Genomic DNA, 20,596 nt, shown 5'->3' with positions numbered 1-20,596 from the left:
CTGCTGGCACGACGCTTTATCGATTTGTATGTGATGCAAGACTCGCCAAGATTTATCTTGTTTGATCGCATCCAGGCGGAGTCGATTTTGCCTTGTTCCAGGAATCTAGCAACTTTGCACGCTTTGTCTCGAAAGTTCGCTATCAGCTTTAAATTGCGCACGGCCAAGAGCGGCGGGCTTTCTACGACCGCCGAGCACGCCTGTTGGTATACGCCGCCGCCGAGTCATTCAGTTCTTTGCGGGTGCAAGTCAGCCCAAATAAGGAGGTTCGTTTGGAAGCCATTCTCGCTGTTTTCCTGCTCGCCAGACTGCAGTCACCACTGTGTGACATCCAGTGGAGGTGCTGACCTGATATCCTGGTATGCCTTCCACGATGGAACCTGGTGCACAGCCAACGACGGTCATGCTTCAGTAACCCCGTGAACCACAGACTTTCCAGATATAGAAGACTGGCTGAACGTGTACGATCATGTGGCAGCGCTGAACGCCTGGGACGACAGTGCCAAGCTTCAAAACGTTAATTTTAGAGCGCAGCTCTTTGGCGTCCGTTCCTGGGTTTCGCGTCGTCGTCGGCGTCGGCGCGGGCCTCGTAACCAGCTCCGCCCCCAACGTCACGCTTTTCAATTGGTCGAAATGCTCGTGACGTCACAGTGCGCGAATTTCAAATGGAGCCAATTGTACTTTGGCTAGTAACCATGCAACCAATCAAAGGGATCGTATAGTGATGCTGCAACTAAGTTGGACTGAGTTTAGTTAATTGCTTAATTAATCAGACTAATTAATATAGAGGAGAATGAAGAGGTCAGAAGAAAAGAAAAGAAAGACGCGCGCCGCAGCGACAACAGCGTCCGCGGAAGGAGACGCTGCTGAAAAAAACAGATAAGTACGAAGCCGCGTTCCCTCCACCACCACGCACTTCCCCACTCAGTAAGACGTTGCTCGTTTCATATACGTTGTGTCGAACATCCTAGACAGTTCCAACAATTGACAGGTTAATGACAGAACACGATGGATAGAAATACAATAATATAAATATGAAATAGCCTAATTAACCTTTCTAGTTAGACCGCATAAATCAATAAAACCGAGGACGAAATTGGTCGAGTTGGGGAATCGAACCAGGGTCTCCGGAGTGCGATACGAGCACGCTAGCCACTCCGTAATGCCAGCTGAATGGTTTGGAATGAACAAAGGCGCGTCTAGCTAATACGGCGTCTTCGTTCACTCCCATCTTCCCCCTTTCCCTTACGGCGAGGTGCAGGTGTCCACCCAGATATGCGAGAGAGATACATTGCCTTTCCTCAAAAAATAAATTTACCGTCCAGCAAGGCGTACAGCCGAATTGGCGATGGCGTTCTGTGGACTCCCTGGCAGCGTTGCAAGACGCTGTCGCGTTCCACTCTTACAGGCGAAGCTTAACATGTTAACCACACATCAGTAACACACGCAGACAGCCAATGGACGCGTCATTCGCTGGCAGCACTTGATTCATCATTCACAACCACATTCTTAACGTACGCTCCCTTGCCGCACATGCCAAGGACGTACACCACGATCACATTCTGCGCCATTCCTCTGTACTTTGCTTTGCTGAAACCTGGATGGATCCCGAAGAGCCTCTCGAAATCATAGATTTCCTATACTGCTGTGGTGCTCGCAGAGACCACAACAGAGCGGCGGGAGTCGCTATCTACTTGCGCACAGGTCTCTCTGCAATACCAGTCGAAATGTTTGGCACGTCACATGAAGTTGGCGAACTGTGCGCCGCAAAGTTGCCCAACGGCTTGCTGGTAGTAGCTGCCTACTTCGCCCCTACCGCACTCACGAAAGACGTCGTGCACTTCCTGCAACTCGCATTAACCGTCCATCGATCCACACCGATGTTAGTAGTGGGGGACTTTAATGTTGACATAAAGACAAACAGCAATTTCCTAACACTTATGCGGGAGAACATCCCGTTCCTCTCGCTCGTAACGCGTCCCACGGCTGTGACAACCTCGCGAGGCACTTGTATAGATCTCGTCTTTGAGAATCAAGCATTGGTGTACCAAGTCGAACATATATCAGTCTATTTCTCCGACCACAAAGCTTCCTTCATGACTGTCAAGAACTGTTAGTGGAATCTTTGTTAAAGGAATACGTGTGAAAAATAAAAAAAAAACTCTGTGATAGCGCATACATGTGTTGCTCGATTTCTTTGCCTCAATCTATCGAAAAGGTGAAACAGCTTATTTGCTGCGCTCAAATTTCGCATTAGGAAGTAACGTAATCGTCGGTAATTTTTCATTGGACGTCCTTGCGAGAACATTGTTTGAAAACCACGAATCTTCTCTCACGACCTGGGACACCTTCAAGGAGCAGCTTCTGGGTAGGTTCACTGGCATCGTATGGAAAGAAAGTGCGGGGGTCCTGCTGCAAATACGAATTCAACCCCAAAGCGAGACCGTGACTTCGAATGTGGAAGAAATCAAACGCCTTTTCAGGCGCTCCAACCCTGACATGACTGAAGAAAAGAAGCTCACGTACCGTTCTGATCTGTGGCGTAAAGGAGCAACAGTTTGCCGGCCTGATCTCGAATCCTCCAAAAGCCGTCGCCGAGTTCACATTCGAAGCTTCTACCATAGAAAAAGACCCTTGACGCTCGGTCTTGTTAGTGCAACCGACCACTGCAAGTGCCAGCCCCTCAGATGATAGCGCTGCAAGCGGGGATACCGTGCGAGATCTAATAGGCGTTCGCGAAGAACTTCGCCGACTGCTGCCACCCCCACACAGTAGACGCAGCAGGCTTTACGGGGTAGCTAAAGGACATCAGCCATGAAGAATTACAGCATGCAATTGGCTCCCGGTCACCGACGACACCAACGGAAGCTGAAGCCATGACCAGCGCCGCCGCACTACGCAGTCCTGCGCAGAACCCCCAAGCCCTCTTCGACGGCCCCTAGCTCACGCACGCTCACCATGCGAGTGACGCAAAGGCTTTAGGAAATGCGACGAGTAGAGGACCTCCGACAACCGCCCACTGCGTTTCCATTGCGGCTATGCCGGGCACATACTTGGCCACTGCGCGACAGAGGCAGCGGCCTGCGGGGTTTCGCCATCGACGCCCCACGACAGCCCACTGTCGACAACGGGAAATTGACGACTACCTGAGCCGAGAGGGGAGTACATGCCGTCAAGCCGTCTCACCCGCTCCCCGTTGCCGTTCACCACACGTTTTCATCAGCGGGCCGCAGCTACGCCGCGGCTGTCCGATAAATATCCCCTAGCCCTCGTAAGGGAAACTAAACAAAGCGACCTGTGGAGGTCATGTTGCTTGCCGAGGAAACGACGAAGATCCTCTAGCGACCACGCCATGTGAAGACGCCGCACGACGACGCATACAATGACAACCTCGACCACGTCTCGAGCTGCCTTGAAAATGACGTCGCCACCCAGAAAAGCTTTGACCACACGGCGCCGCCGATTCACATACCCGACGAAGCCGTGACCCGACGCCGAGAACGACGTGCAACGCCAGAGCCAGGACTTAGAAGCGGTTATGGACGTCCAGAAAATTACCGCTCTAGTCGACACAGGAACCGATTATTCGGTGATGAATGGAACGTTCGCTGCGCAGCTGAGGAAAGTAACAACCTCTTCGGGGCCACCTCATTACGCCATCAGGACGGTGCACAGCGCGAGTGGGGACATACCTATCCTGCGAATGTTCCCGCGAAGTGACCTTGGGCATGGATTTCCTTACTGAGCATCAGGCGATCACCGACCTGCGATCCCAGTTGACGAGGTCATCCCTTCGATGACAACTACAGAGCAGCCCGTTGTCCTAACTTTCCTGGATGAACACGTCCCACCCCGATATCGCGTCACAGTCACCGTAGGTGACACGGATGCCAAAAACATGGTAGCTCTGGTCAAAGGGAACACGGATTTGCTTCTAAAGCGAGGAATCGGCATCACAAGAGGCATTGCGCACTGGGCAAGCGGAAATGCCGCTGACGAACTTCAGCGAAGAATACCGGCACATTAACAAAGAAATGGCGATTGCTTTCTTGAAATAACTATGCCACGTTCACGACACCTTCGTTTTCTTCGAACGGGCCCCAGAAGCTTCACCTAGGGAAGTTCACAAGCACGCCTGCGTCGTAAATCCAGACCTGCCGCGGAACAGACAAGACCAGATCCGGTACACTTCGAAGCTACAGCGAGTGTTTCTCGTCCTTCGACAAACTCCGAGTGCCAAGCATCGCATTATAACTGACTAGCATGCCGGACCTCTCCGCCAAATCCCTCTCCACCTTTCCCTCATTAAAATTCCTTTCTCTCTCTCTCTCCCTACTGACTGTCGCCGCGACAACGAAATGTTATCAGGGACTAAGTGGAAGAAATGCTTCGCGACAGCACCGGTTGTTCAAGTAAGGGAGAAAGACGGCGCACTTCGACTCTGCGTCGATTATCGCCGCGCAAAATCCGAGGAACCAGAATAAGGTTGGTTGGTTTATGAGGTTTAACGTCCCAAAGGGACTAAGGCTATGAGAGACGCCGTAGTGGAGGGCTCCGGAGATTTCGACCACCTGGGGTTCTTTAACGTGCACTGACATCGCACAGTACACGGGCCTCGAATTTCTCCTCCAAAGAAATTCAGCCGCCGCGGCCGGGATCGAACCCGCGTCTTTCGGGCCAGCAGCCGAGCACCATAGCCACTGAGCCACCGCGGCGGCGGAACCAGAGTAAGAAAGACACAGGACAGGCGTTGACTCGACACTAAAGACTTTATTTGCTAAAACCTTCTTATATGAAGGAAACAGGCAGAAAGATACACCACAAAACACACAAAAACCAAAACTAAAAAACTAAAAACACCCTTGAAAATGCGCACTACACTCAAGCGTTATAAAAAAATTAATCTCCTTATCAATTAAGGGAACTGATGGTTTGCTCACGCAATTTCAAAGCCTCAACCACTTCCCGTGTAGTCTGATAGTTGTGCCTGTACAGCACTCGTGCGCGATGAAACAAAGCAGTGCACTTTTTCTTTTTCATCTCTTCACATCCTAGAAAATGTTTGACCAGATATGATAGGGTGTCCCAATTTCTTAACTTGTTCCTATGCTCTTGTAGGCGCTTATTTAAGCACCGTCCGGTCTGGCCAATGTAACTGGCCCCGCAGGAGAGAGGAATTGCATACACCACACCTGTGCTTTAGGCAACGAACTTGTCGTTGTGTACGACGCCGCACCCATTACTATTGCCTGCCTCTTTCTTTCTTTGAATGGCTGAGCATACTTGCTTTACCTTGATTGGTGCTGAAAGGAAAACACCAACATTATACCTGCTCGCTATATTCTTTAGACAGTGTGAGAGGCGGTGTACGTATGGTAAAACGGCAACGCTTTTCTTTTCAGGCTGAACACATAGCACGTGCTGAGCGGCCTGGCGCTTTAATGATTGCAGTAGTCGGGAGCATGCCCCCGTTATTACTTCGTCTCGATACCCGGCATTCTTAACCCTTAACAACTGGGACTGGAAGCTGTCTCCGACGGCATGATGGCATAAATTGGTGAAAGCACTTCGCAGGCACGAACTAACTATACAGTTTTTTACCAATTTTGAGTGTCCTGAATGGGCACTGAGAAGGGTCTTTGTCGTCCTCGGGTTATACTTCCAGCATACATGGTTGGTTTCGAAACGCAACTGGAGGTCCAGTTACTGCAATTCCCCGTCCACTGGAACCACGGAAGTGAACTGTAAGCCTCACCCACACTTCCTGAACACATTCGGGATATCGCCCATGCGGTCTGCTAATTCACCGCGTTCTACAAAAAAACCAGAGAATCGTCAACATATCTCAAGGACTCAGGTGTAGACTGTGCAGTTTTGTTTCCAAATCCTTGTCAACGAACATTGGAAAAATGTCACTCAACAGAGGGGCGAAGCTGGAGCCGATACACACACCTGCTTTCTGCGCAAACAACGTGCCATCCCAACCTACAAAAGTGGAATTGAAATAAAACCGTAAAAATTCAAGAAAACTTTCCACCGACAATTCGCATTGTGCGGCGAACGCCAGCTCGTCATTATCTTCGGTTAAGTACTTTTTCACAAGTTTTAGCAGGCACCATCATGATTGTGCGGCAGGCTGTAATACAGGTCTGTGACGTCAATACTGAAGGCCGAACAATTTCCAGGGTTGCAATCCTTTAGGAAGGTCACGAGGGCATTGGAGTTGGCGATCCTTAGAGGGTCGTATGGACGCAGGGATGAAAGGTGCAATTGCAGATATTTTGACACATGTTGTTGCCAAGTGCCCTTTTATGATACAATCGCTTGAACGGTATTTTATTTATTTATTATTCCTCAAAGGTCCCTTTCGGGACATTACATGAGGGGTGGGGATAACACGGCAAAAAAAATATTATACACTAATAAGAAAATGGACAAAAATTACATTGATGAATGGGCTTCCTCGATGGTGGCCTTGAAAAGTCGGTGAATCATGATGGTGGCCACTTCAGCAGGGAGGTTATTCCAGTCACGGGCAGTCTTTAAGCAAAATGATTGCTAGAATGTGGTGGTATGGGCACGTTCATGGTAAACAGCGTTCGGGTGGTTATGGCGGGAAATGCGATGGACACGTGGAATTAATTGGTTGGCTTCTGTAAAGTTGTGGAAGAATTTGTGAAATAAGCAGAGACGTGCATTGTTCCGACGGGTGACTAGAGTAGGCAATTGCAATCGTGATTTCAGACCTGAGATGCTGGTATGATGGTATGATAGAAGTAGTCAGATGAGATGAACCTTGCGGCACGATTATGAACAGACTCAATGGTATTAATTAGGTTAGTCTGATGGGGATCCCAGACAGAGTTAGCATATTCAAGTTTAGGTCTGACGAAAGTCTTGTAAGCGAGCGATTTGAGAGAACTTAGTGCTAGAGCAAGGTTGCGCCGAAGATACCCAAGGGCACTGTTTGCGGAGTTATGTTGGTGATATGGAGAGTCCAAGTTAGATCACGAGAGATATGGACGCCTAAGTATTTGTAATGATTGACCGAAGAAATTGGGCAGTTATGGATAGTGTACACTGGCGCGATGAAGTTGGGGCGACGGTGAAAAGAAATCAGTGAGGTCTTTGAAATATTAAGAGACATGAGCCACGTGTTACACCAATGTTGCACTTGTGAAAGGTCTTCTTGAAGAGCGACGATATCTGAAGAATTTGTTATGGGGCGATATATGACACAATCATCAGCAAACAGTCGGACGTTGGAAGAAAGACTAAGTGGAAGATCATTAATATATATTAGGAAAAGAAGGGGACCTAGTACACTTCCCTGTGGGACGCCAGACTTCACAGGTGAAAGAGATGATGAGTGACTATTAGCATAGACGGTAAGGTACGTCGACCTTATGGGTTTTTGCTGTAAAAAATACTTCCAGATGCTATTTCTTGCCCTGGTCAACACGCGTACATAGCAGCTCGAGGCCAAGCTCTCTGAGAAAGGAGACAGCTTGCTTCTTGACAGCGGTTTCTTTCAACGTAGGTACCTCAAAGTTCTTCGTAACCGCTGCCAAGGCTTTATCATTGAATTGACGATCAGAAAAGATGGTGAAGCGACCTTCCTTGTCAGACAAAACAACCCTTAGGTGGTTTGAACACATCCACTTAGAACACATCTACTTACAAGAGCATAGGAACAAGTTAAGAAATTGGGACAACCTATCATATCTGGTCAAACATTGTCTAGGATGTGAAGAGACGAAACAGAGAAACGGAACCGTGCACTGCTTTTTTTAATCGCGCTCGAGTGCTGTATAAGCACAATGATCAGACTACCCGGGGAGGCGTTGCGGCTTTCCACATTGAAAATGACAAGCAAAATTGCGTCAGCAAACCATAAGTTTCCTCAATTGATAAGGAGATGGATTTTCTTCATAAAGCTTGACTCTCGTACGCATTTTCAAGAGTGTTTTTAGTTTTTTAGTTTTGGTTTTTGTGTATTTTGTGGTGTATCTTTCTGCCTGTTTCCTTCATATAAAAAGGTTTTAGCAAATAAAGCCTTTAGTTGCGAGTCAGCGCCTGTCCTGTGTCTTTCTTACTCTGGTTCTTCGTCTTTTGCGCTGTGTTGTCACCATGAATCTTTACCACGTAGACCAGTTGAACGTCTTGCTAAACCATGTTTCGTATGCACTGGGCTCTTCTCTCTATCCTAACATTCAGTTTTACAACCCTGCTGTGTTCGCGCCGCTCATAGCCGTTTGTGTATGCCAAGCAAGGGAGGCGTCATGGTATGTGAGACTCTGCTCAGCACCACCGGAAATCGTGCGTGCCTTTGGTTTTCTCCAGCCCTGTGCTGGACACAGCAGCAGGTTGTGCCGTATCCTAGCATCTGAGTGGCGGCGGCAAGTTCGACACTTCAAAGACTGCCTGAGGGTTTCCTGCGCTTTTACCTACGGCAAACAGCGCATGGAGCGCGCCTGCCGTGATTGGTGCACCACATCTGATCAGCTCACCGAGTTGGTTCATACTGTTGTCAGGGTGGAACACAGACGCAGGACAAGAAAAAGGAGGTACACATCAGCGGTGTGGTATGGTCCGCTGGTTCCACCCTGAAGTTCCTCTGGAACAGCGTTCCTCCGCGACTACCGACTAAGAAGAAAAGAAGTGGCTTCCAAGAAAGCAAGGTTTTCGCTTTTACTGACCAGCAGATTCCCGAAGACGTCATTAGTGTACTCAAGCTAGGGCCCAAGCATGCCTTCGAGCCCAGGTTAGACAGGGCGGAAAAACTTGCCGTTTCAATAGCAAGGAATGTGGAAGAAAAAGAGAGGTTCCGGTGCATTGCGGAGTGCGTGGTAGTTCTGGAGCGCACGAAAGCAAAGGCTGTCCAACGTAGTCCAGTCGTCAAGATAGCTAAGTGGATGTGTTCAAACGACCTAAGGGTCTTTTCGTCTTTGCTTCACCATCTTTTCTGATCGTCAATTCAATGATAAAGCCTTGGCAGCGGTTACGAAGAACTTTGAGGTACCTACGTTGAAAGAAACCGCTGTCAAGAAGCAAGCTGTCTCCTTTCTCAGAGAGCTTGGCCTCGAGCTGCTATGTACGCGTGTTGACCAGGGCAAGAAATAGCATCTGGAAGTATTTTTCACCGCAAAAACTCATAAGGTCGACGTACTGTTCGTGGCGATTGTATCAGAAAAAAGGCATTTGGCAACAATATGCATCAAATATTTACAGTAGATTGGTTTGGGCTAGTTGGTAGCAGTTCTTCGAAAACGTAGCGCAAAAAGGACACGGACGACACAGAAGTGGACAGGACAGGCGCTAGCGTCATGTCTTGTCCACTTCTGTGTCGTCCGTGTCCTTTTTGCGCTATGTTTTCGAAAATACCTACAATTGCACCTTTCATCCTTGCGTCCATGCGACCCTCTAAGGATCGCCAACTCCGATGCCCTCGTGACCTTCCTAAAGGATTGCAATCCTGGAAATTGTTTGGCCTTCAGTATTGACGTCACACAATTGTATTACCGCCTCCCGCATGACTGCCTGCTTAAACGTGTGAACAAGTACTTAACCGAAGATAATGATGAGCTGGCGTTCGTCGCACAATGCCGATTGTCGGTGGAAAGTTTCCTTGAACTTTTACAGTTTTATCTGAATTCCACTTTTGTAGGTTGGGATGGCGCGTTGTTTGCGCAGAAAGCAGGTGTTTGTATCGGCTCCAGCGGCGCCCCTGTGTTGAGTGACATTTTAAGGCGGAAACCTTTAATGCCTCATCGTTGCAAGCAGGAGTTGTCGACAAAAATGTCACTCTTTTCAATTCGTCGAAACGGTCGTGACGTCACAGTACGCGAATTTCAAACGGGGCCAATTGTACTTTGGCTAGTAACCATGCAACCAATTAAAGGGTAGCGAGGTGCTGGAAGCAGTAAGAGAATATGTCTGTATGGCAGTTAGTGACCACAGATCCGGATCATGAGAGGGAAATAACTAGAAGGATAAGAATGGGGTGGAGCGCATATGGCAGGTTCTCTCAGATCATGAATGGTAGCTTACCAATATCCCTGAAGAGAAAAGTATAAAACAGCTCATAGCGATATAATAGCGCAGAGTAGGACAGGACACACGAAGAAGACACGAACAACACGAGCGCTAACTTCCAACAAAATTTTTATTTCACACATGCAACATATTTAACACCAAAACCACGTCATCACATGTGCTATCAGTAACGTTGTCTGAGAAATGATAGCTCTTTATCCGATAAAAAGATAGAAGGAGTGCTTATGCATGTCTCTCTCGAAGAATTTATCCTCTCTGCTTCAATTATTAACCGCGTGGTCATGTGCCTACTTTTTGCAAGGACAGCAGTTTCTCAAAAAATGGTTTGCATGTTTTAGATTCGCATAAATGAATGTGATCAACAAGTGATTTCTCTTTCCCGTTCTTGTCGTCGCGTGCGTGTTCCATCAATCGCTGATTGAGGCATCTCCCCGTCTGGCCGATGTAATGGCCCCAGCATGATAACGGTATTTTATACACGACACCTTGAATGCATGACACGTACGGCTTCTGATGACGAGTCGTGCATCCAAGTGTTCTGTTGCTGTTGCTTTTCCCAATCTTGCACAACGAGGCAAGTTTTTTTGGCGCCGAAAATACGACAGTTGCGTTTGCCCGCTGGATAAGGTGCTCGGCTGCTGACCCGAAAGACGCGGGTTCGATCCCGGCCACGGCGGCTGGAATTTCTTTGGAGAAGAAATTCTAGAGGCCCGTGTACTGTGCGATGTCAGTGCACGTTAAAGAACCCCAGGTGGTCGAAATTTCCGGAGCCCTTCACTACGGCGTCTCTCATAGCCTTAGTCGCTTTGGGACGTTAAACCCCATAAACCAAACCATTGTCTAGGATGTGAAGAGATGAAAAAGAAAAAGTACACTGCTTTGTTTCATCGCGCATGAGTGCTGTGCAAGCAAAATAATCAGACTACACGGCAAGTGCTTGAGGCTTTAAAATTGCGTGAGCAAGCCATTAGTTTCCTTAATTGATAAGGAGATTAATTTTCATCGTAACGCTTGACTGTCGTGCGCATTTTCAAGGGTGTTTTTAGTTTTTAGTTTTGGTTTTCGTGTGTTTTGTGGGGTATATTTCTGTTTCCTTCATATAAGAAGGTTTTAGCAAATAAAGTTGAGCGCCTGTCCTGTGTCTTTCTTACTCTGGTTCCTCATCTTTTGCGCTTTGTGTTCACCATGAATCTTTACCCACTAGCCCAGTTGAACGTCTTGCTAAAGCACAGAGGTGACCTAAGGTTAGAAGTTTAGGAAACCGTAGTGAAAGAATATGTCGAATTTTAAAGGCACGTTACGATACATTTAAACAAAAGTAAGGAGCAGAAGCCGGGCATAGTGGCAATTTCGACCACCCCGTTTCAAAGGGGACGCTCCTATCCTGCATTCATCCATCGAACAAGCGGTTTTCGAAGGCGTTTCGGGAACAGCAAGTGGGTTGTCGGAGATAGTCGACTTGCCTGCGGCCCCCAGCCCTGGCGCGTGTGAGGCGAGTGGCAGGAGCGCACGCGTAGTCGGTCGACATGAAAGTGGCCAACCACCCCCCGCCCCTCCGGACGCGTGCCGGGGTTGTGCGGGACCTTTCTCTATTGGGCAATAATCACTACTGCTACCCAACCACATGAAGCCGCTGCTCAGCGTCTGCAGGTTCAGAGCGGAAATGCCGAACAAGCTGTGGCCGAAGCGGTGTGAGAGCAGAGGCGCTCGTAAAACGGCTGGATGCACTCTTGGATGACAGGCAGACCCCGAAGTCCGCGTCAAGGGAACAGTGTCGACGCCAGCGCGAAGGGGCCGTCGCCGTGACAGCTTCCACTTGAGCGACAACCGAAGCTAATGTAGGCGACCTAATGCAGATTGATTAATGACAAATGCTGTCGCTGAGTGTCGTGAACTACGAAGCTACCATCATTACATACATACAGTCGCGAGCAAAAAATATTAGCACAGATCACTGGCGATTAGAATTCGTATATCTCACCACGCGGCGCTGCGGTACGCAGACCTGCTTAACGGGCCGCTTCCATGTTTGCAGCCTAGGGGGGGACGGCAGGAAGTAAGCTTTATCAAGCGTGCACCGCCCGAGCGTTGAAGTGCCGACTCTACGTGATTGTGCTGGTGGCATTTATTTTGGCTCGGTTATCATGAGCAAAGATTGCTTCTTTTTATTACTGTTTTTTTATGTCCGCGATGGTTTGTCAAAAGGAACTTGGGGGGAACAATAGATGATAGCGCTGCTTTTAGCCAGTAATTTTGATGTCCGTGGCAGTCCACTGAACCCCCCTAATACTGTAGAATGGGAACGGCCCGGCACTCTCGTTATCAGCCTCTTCGAAACCCGCAGCGCCACGCGTTGTCATTCCGGCACTCTGGTGTTCCGTCGTGTGTGCTAATCTTTTTTACCCGCGACTGTACATACATACATACATACATTACAAACATACAGAACTTTCTATGGTAATCAAAGATTAGAAAATAAACAACCACGACTTCTTAACAAACTCGCACAAAACGATATTGATCTCCAAAACACAACACGCCACAAACTGTTCGAGTATTTTTTACACTACACCTAACCTTATTTTTTTCTGTGATTTGTTTAACTAATTCTTCTTTCTTTCACCATCATTGTAAGTTTTCTTTCCAGTCAGGACAATGCTGTTGATTTTATGCTGACTACTGTAACCTGATAAGAGCTGCTATGTGTATTTTTTTTCCTTTGTTACCTGTATTTCCTGTATTTTCTTTTTTTTCGTGTGTGTGAAACCAGACCACTGCATTGCTGTCAAAGTGGGGGCCCGTGGCCTTGTCAAGCTGTCAAACGGCAGCTTTTACTACGGGTCCCCGCCATCATCTGTACCATGGTGGCAAAATAAAATTTGAATTTGAATTTGAATTGTAAGTTTTTCGGTGTTATGAGAGTTGTCAGCCGCACCTCACTTAGAAGCGGCCGGTGTTTGCATCCGCAGGCTGGACGAAGTGGGCCTGCTGGACTTGCCCGCCCTGGTGGACTACGTGCTGTCGCAGACGCGCTGGCCGCAGCTCTTCCTGGTGGGCTTCTCTCAGGGCAACGCAGCGGCGTGGGCGATGCTGGCTGACCGGCCGCTGTACAACGACAAGGCGAGTGTGACTACTCTCAATATTCCTACACAACTGCCTCGAGTCGCGCTCGGCCATGCATGCCTGGGAACACGGGCGAGTCGATGACGCAACCTAAGCAAGAGCGAGAAGTGGGAGCCAGAGGCAGATTTGAGAGCACTAGCCGCGGTAATCCGGTTTCATGTCGTCGTCGCGTCCGCATGCATATAGCGCAATAAGAAACAAAAACAGGCGACTACACATAAATACGCACAGGGCTGGAGGTTCGTCAACTCATATTCCCGGGCCGTATTCTTTAACATGCCGTTCCATTTTCCTTCCCATTTGGCTGTGACGCCAGTGTGACGAAAGCAACACCACGTAGGAAAGCAAGCGGTCAGGCACAGACAGCCGGTCTGGCAGCGGCGCCGCCGCTAGCCGGGCACTTCTTCCAGTCACACGGACCACGCTCTGCCTGTTGGTCGCACAAACTACGCCCTGCCGAGACTGGATTAGAGGCGATAAAGACATGTCGAAGGCGTCGTCGTGCTGTCATTCGTCGGCGCTGGTACGCGAGTGAGACATGGGCACTAAACGCATGTACGCAACCAGGTGGCACCGTGGGCGCCGTGGTGCACCGTGGCACCAGGCGGCCAGCGTGACGTCTTCTCTGACGCCGTACGTCGATAGGTGCAGACTAATGGGAAAGGGCGAAATGGCGTGTATTGGAAATGAATCGTTACAGAATACGGCCCGCGGTCTCCGGCGGAGGCTAGCTTGGGCAGCAAAAAAAAAAGAAAAGAAAAATTACACCATGCATAATCTTTTCATGTAACCACCTCACATGAACAGTCATGGAATGCAATTTGAAGTAGGAGAGCGGCGGTAATAAATGCCTCCCAGCGGTTAGAGCCCTGGGCTACTGAGCCGGTATCACCCTAACTCGTAGCCCAAGTGGTCCAAGTTATTCCGGTGCCCTCCCATACTAGGACCTCTTTCTCGCTTTCTTACTACGCGACAGCACATGTAGCGCTCGTTCTGTCGAAAATCCGTTGGCGTAGTTGGCATCGTGTGTCGGAAATAATCTGGTGCTGCGTAAAAAAATCTTGTCATGCCCACCGTTTGCCGCAGAATGTTTCGGATGGTGTCACACGATTCAGCGTTTCGTGCAGCATAAACTTCCTAGTTAAGTTACAACGCAGCTCGAGGCCAGGATTGTATATTCAGCGGCTGCGTAAAAAAAATCGTGTCATGGTAACTTGTGGTTCTAGGGATTCATGTGTGATAGGCGATGAAGAGTTCATGAAATCCTTGTAATGAATTGATTAAATAAACAAATGAAAAAATTGGCAAAAAGGGTGGCTCAAAGATGTCAAAATGCTCAGAATGCAAAGCCAATGCTTGTTGATGCCGATTTGAAAATTTAGAGTGTGCAGTTCTTCAATTAATTAGTTGAAACAATTGAAGAAACTAAAGATGCTTTAAATGTGTCAAACTGCTCAGAATGGAAAGCCTAACCCATTATACGCTATCGCATCATACGCTTAAGGCGAAGCTTAAGTGTCCTCTTCAATTTTTTTTTACTGTCGTCCCTCCCTCAGGGCGCAGTTGAGGGGTCCACCGAGACAGCTGCTGCGCCTTTCATCTCCTCAAAACCATTCTTTTTTGAGTTGGGAATAAAAGGAAACGGAGGTCAACTTCTCTAGTTTGTTTTGATGCCCGACGAAAAAAAAAATGGTTTAACACTTAATCTCGAATTTAACGGCTCCCAGTACGCAATACGCGATCGCCTAACCCGCTACGCGATGGCGTAGCCAGTTAGTCTTTAAATTCTGAACAGTCTGATACCTTTGAGCGCATTTTTCGCTTTTCAATTGTTTCACTTAATTAACTGATAAATTACGCACTGTAAGTTTTCTTACTTAGCATCATCAACCATTGGCTTTTCAGTCTGAGCACTTTGAAACCTTTGAACCCCCCTTTTTCCGCATTTTAATTTTTCGATTTTGAATTAATCAATTAATTACAATAACAATCGTCATTGTTTATCACACACCAATCAGTCACCAAACGTTGGAACCACAAATTGCCATGATAGGATTTTTTACGCAGCTCCCGATTATGGGTCGCCGGTTCGAAAGCCTGCCGTTAGCTGGGCTCTAACCGTCTTTTCTTGGGCTAGTTAGTTTTTCATGCTGTAGGTGTTAGCAGCGCACACGGAACAAGTCCGTCCTTGTTCCGCGTGCGCTGCTGACACCTACAGATGGGCTCTAACTTAACCTTTATTCTGCGCGAAACACTGAATCGTATGACACCATTTGGAACAATCTGCGGCAAACTGTTGGCATGATAGGATATCCCCGATCATTTACGAGACGCGGTGCCGACTACGGCCAGGGCTTTTCGACCGAACGCGCTGTATACGCGGTCGCGTAACAAAGACTGTAGTTGGGTTCAATGCAAAATACGTGAGCTAGCAGTTCGGTTTCCACTTCGGTTCTGGTGTTCAGGTCCAGTGTTTACGGATGGCAGTTCTTTGGATATTTGCCGAATTGGTCATCTTCTGCATTCATAGGTCCCTGGTAGTCGTCCTGCCACTCCCAGCGCTGTCGATGGGCTCCATGAGTGGCACGACCTTCGAATTACTGCTGAACACTCTCAAAGTTAGGTCACCAATAACCTCGAAAGCTTTGACAGCCGTCGCCATAGCTCAGTTGGTAGCATAGCATCGAACTCTTAATTCGGAGGTGATGGGTTTGGTTCCCACCGGCGGTATTTTTCTTCTGTTTTTTAATCAATTATCTGCAAGTGATAAAATATTGCCTAGTAATATCCATTGATCAATTCCACAAATAAAAAAATAAACAATCCCCTACGCTTCCGTGTTTCTGTGGCTGTTGGCTTCTCTGATATGTATGACGAGCCCCCCATTTCTCTTCCCTTGTCTGATAAACACCTTAACAAGGGCCTCGGTTCTGGCAGCCCTGATGCCATAGGAAGCATAAGAGAGTTCTCACATAGCTTCCGCCGTCGCCGTCCCACGTCACACCAGCTGTAACTCAGGACATACTACGTCCGCCGCTTACGAACGTGGGGGGCGCTTATTCACACTCTCAAGGCTAGGTCACTTCTAAACATAAATACCCCCTAAAAGAGAAGATCTGACTGCCGTCGCCGTAGCTCAGTTGGTAGAGCACCGGACGAGTAATTAGGAGGTCCTGGATTCGGTTCCACCGGCGGCATGTGGTTGTTTTTTCTTCTGCTTTTCTAATCAATTATCTTTAAGCGATAACATATTCAGTCACTTTCTCCATTGATCAGTGCGGAAATGTCATACCTGGTTTGATATGAAAAAATCCACGTTTGAAGAAATAGAGAATTGGCCATATAAGTTCTTATATGAATAGACGGGCTTAATATGCCCAGTTCCCTATATACCCTTCCATGAATGAAACTAATACAAGAAAATATATGTATATATGGGCGTGTATATCCTCATATGCCCAATTCCCTATATATCCATATAATGTTTATACTCATATATGGAAACATATGTATATACCTGGCATATGTATCTTGATTATTCTCTGGATTGAACTCATATATGGAAATATAAGTATGTGGTCCTTATATAGCCAGACATATCCGATCCTGACGTGAGCGTATCTGATGGAGCCCATATATGGGATTTTTTCTATACATGGGCTTTATATATCCTAAAACGGCGAAATCCATATATAACGATATCTGAGAACAGTCATGTATGGATGAATATATCGATGATATTGGTCAAAATGTTACGTGGCGTCCAGCCGAAGTATGAGGCACGATCAACCATGAACAAGAGATGATTTAATGGCCGCTGGCCTAGCGCGAGCGCTCCGACCCGCGCCACTGCCAGCTTTATCTTCTTCGTTACATTATATGGCCTGATACGAATAAATCCGTATATATCAGTAGTAAGGTGGAAAGTTGGGCGAGGTAAATCTTATTCATGATGAAGTTAGCGCCAAAAACGAGGACCAATGTAGGAGAGAAGACACAACACAAGCGCTTTTTCGCAACTAAAACTTTATTGGAAGAACACATGACATATATACCCATCTCGTGAAGGAACATACATGATAACGTGAAGATAAACCTTGGAGGGCGATACATCTGAAAAGGGCTCGGTAACATAAAAGGTGCAAAAACGGGAAACTTCACGGTCACAATCACGAAGAGCAAACCCAAATACCCAAAAGAAACAAAAAGGAGGGAAGGAAATGATAATAATTCCACGTGTGGTCCAGGTATGCCAGCTTCTTTGCTGTTAAATTGCCGGTGCGCTTATGCATGTATTTCCCTGTCGCGAAAAATAAAAAGCCTCTGTAATTTCGCGCTATAAATGAAATGAAATTTAAGCGCACACGAAAAACGCACACAAGAGGAGATACACACAGGACAGGCGCTAACTTCATCTGATTTATTCGCAGGTAAGAGAGCGAAAATATATACATAAAACGGGACATGCGCAGTAAGAAACAGATCGTCATATCACAATGCGTGCTCAAGGTATCTGTATTCTGCCTGCAAAAGATTCACTGATGTGTCACTCACACAGTCATGCCCCCTCTTCCTGATGTGAAATGCTTCTAATAATTCACGTGCCGTCTTATCACCGCTCCTGCCAAGAATCTTTATCTCCTTCAGCCGCGGCTCGCACGCTCTGCAGTTCGCACAATGGTCAGCCAAATGTGTCCCTCCACCCCTTAATGCCCGCAGATGTTCCCCCGCCCAGTCTGGCCTATGTAAGCTCTACCGCAGGTCAAAGGTATCTCGTAAACGACACCGGAACAGCAGTCTACATACTTCTTTGAGTGCTTCTTCCTGCAGCCACTCTTCTTTTCCGTGCACGAAATGCGTGAGCAAAGGTGGGCAATTTTCTTCGGTGCGGAGAACACCACTGGAACGCCGTGTCGGCTTGCCACCTTCTTCACATGATGGGCAACCTTGTGGATATACGGAACCACTACTGGTTTAAACGAGTTCCTTTCTAGTACGTTCGCTTTGGCGAACGTACTAGAAAGGAACTATAGCTATGCACCATCTAGCCCAAACAGAAGTTTTGTTAAATTTCGCGCTGGAGTCGTTCTTTTTGATGTGACAGAATTTCAGCCTGTGCATAAAGGAGATTGCATTTTTTCTTGCACACTGGCCCACACATCCAGGGACACAATCCGGCTTACACTCTTTACATCCTTGGCAATGGTCAACCAAATGCGATGACTTCGACCCAGAGAGCGATTTCTCGTGTTCTTTTTAGCCGCACGATTACACAACGTGCGCAGGCCGAAATTTTGTCAAATCATAAAGAACAACTCAAGCGCGAAATTACAGAGGCTTTTATATTATTATTTTTATATAATTATTATTTTATTAATATATTAATTATTAATAATTACTATATAATTATTAGCACGTGGGAAAAATTTGTACAGAAGCTTCCAAAATGCTTCGGTTTATCAGACGATACCTTGCTTTTTCACCCCACTCTGTCCGACAACTCGCCTACGTAACATTCATCCGTTCCAAACTCGAATATGCTTCGGAGATCTGGAATCCCCATCAAAAATATCTAATCGATCAGCTTGAAGCCATCAAAAATCGCGCGGCCTGTTTTATCACATCGCAGTACGGCAGACAACAGTGTAACTCTTATCAAGGCATCCCTTGATCTGCAACCCCTGGCACTTCGGCATAAAATTTCACAGCTCTGTTTGTTTCACAAATTGTACTCCACCTTCCCACAGCAAAGAAACTGTATTGCACCCGCCGCTTCGCACCTCACGACGTCTTTTTAACTCTTTAAGTCTGCAGCGCATACACGGCTCCACAAACTCATTTAATAAATCTTTTTTACCTAGCTTCATTACACTGTGGAATGACTTACCCGATTTCATAGTTATTGAAACAGAACCCAATAAATTCAGGCAGTTATTAGCATCACATTTCAAGGGCCGAGTTATTTTGTCGTGTTTTTGAGTGTGTGCATGTGTGTGTGTGTTTTTTCTTATCTCTCTCCATGTTTTTCTTGAGCTGCTGTGTCTTTCTTATGTTAATACTCTTGATAATGTTGATAATGCTAATGTTGACCATGAACCCTGTTCTTTGTATTTTTTGTTGATATTACCGACCACTGTATTATGAAACGACCGCTCCCCCCCCCCTCCCGTTATGATGATGATATTTCGCGACCTGGACACCATGGTTCGTGCCACTTGTTTTGGGACGCATCTTATTACAGTGCATGTGGCCAGTCTTACTTTATAATGCGAGTAAACCAGAGGATCAGATGAAACACGTTCACTCCCACTGTGTAGCGTGTTCGCAATAGGTATCAAAATTCACTTGCAATCGATATATGGTCGAAAGTGGCAACAAACAGTTTCGAACAAAAACCGCACGTGGAATTAATATCATTTCCTTCCCTCCTTTTTGTTTGTTTTGGGTATTTGGGTTTGCTCTTCGTGATTGTGACCAGGAAGTTTCCCGTTTTTCCCCCTTTTATGCTACCGAACACTTTTCAGATGTATCGCCCTCTAACGTTTATCTTGACGTTATCATGTACCTTTGATTTACTTCACGAGATGGGTATATATGTCATGTGTTCTTCCATTGAAGCTTTAGTTGCGAGAAAGCGCTCGTGTTTTGTCTTCTCTCCTACTTTGGTCCTCGCTTTTGGCGCTAACTTCATCATGTATATATCAGTATTTGGCTGGAGCTCATATATGGAGCTAGTTCCATATACGAACTTATACTGACAGATCTGTACACAACTTTACATAATTTTGGTGAAACGCTTAGGGGAAATTTCCCCTAAGGCGTTGTAGGCTTTCAATAGGGTAGTAATTATTTGCATCCACCGAAGCACAGTCATACACCGTGTCCCCAGAACAGGACGAATTTTTCTACGAAAATGCAAAAGTTTTTGTGGAGGCTGTGTCGCACCCCTTTTTAGGCGTATTACTGAGCTTGGCTGAATAAAAATGAGTGATTACTCTCCTATTAACACCTTGAATGCTTTAATGCGGAAATATATAACAAATGGCAGCCTATGTCTATGTGCCCACATACGGCGAGATGTACCGCAGGAGAAGGTGCAAGAAAAAATGAAGAAATCCAACGATTTGCGGCGCGCTCCATCTTCAATCTCTGCAAGCACCTAGGCTCCCCTTCTCCAATGTCGCAAGCTGCTAATTTGGAACCGCACCAACATCACAGCCAGTATAACTTATCTCATTCTAGTTCTGTACTGCTCGCTCTTAGTGATTGACTGCAACAACGACGCGGCCTTCTATCACTTCAGTCAGTAAAGAGTGAGCCTAAGGCGTGGGTGGTGCAAGGTGTGTTGCTGGGCGAGTTGGTTGGGATTCATCTTGAGAAAAAACAGCGCTTGCAGACAAAGGACCAGAACGAGAAG

The 20,596-nt window shown here is 47.0% G+C and overlaps 1 protein-coding gene across 1 annotated transcript in view; it reads left to right on the top strand.

Annotated features, from left to right (window-relative positions):
• The window catches only part of LOC149326610 (lipase member M-like), a 261,176-nt gene that overhangs the window by 225,180 nt on the left and 15,400 nt on the right, over positions 1-20,596 (top strand). Inside the window, exon 4 of the mRNA XM_089564634.1 lies at positions 13,026-13,176. Coding sequence (XP_089420760.1) covers positions 13,026-13,176 — 151 coding nt within the window. The remainder of the gene's footprint in view (positions 1-13,025; positions 13,177-20,596) is intronic.

Source organism: Amblyomma mixtum, chromosome 10, assembly GCF_055824585.1.
Source record: "Amblyomma mixtum isolate Tamu chromosome 10, ASM5582458v1, whole genome shotgun sequence".
Lineage (NCBI taxonomy): Eukaryota > Metazoa > Arthropoda > Arachnida > Ixodida > Ixodidae > Amblyomma > Amblyomma mixtum.
Note: the sequence above shows the minus strand (reverse complement) of the source record. Positions and strands in the feature narration are given on the sequence as shown.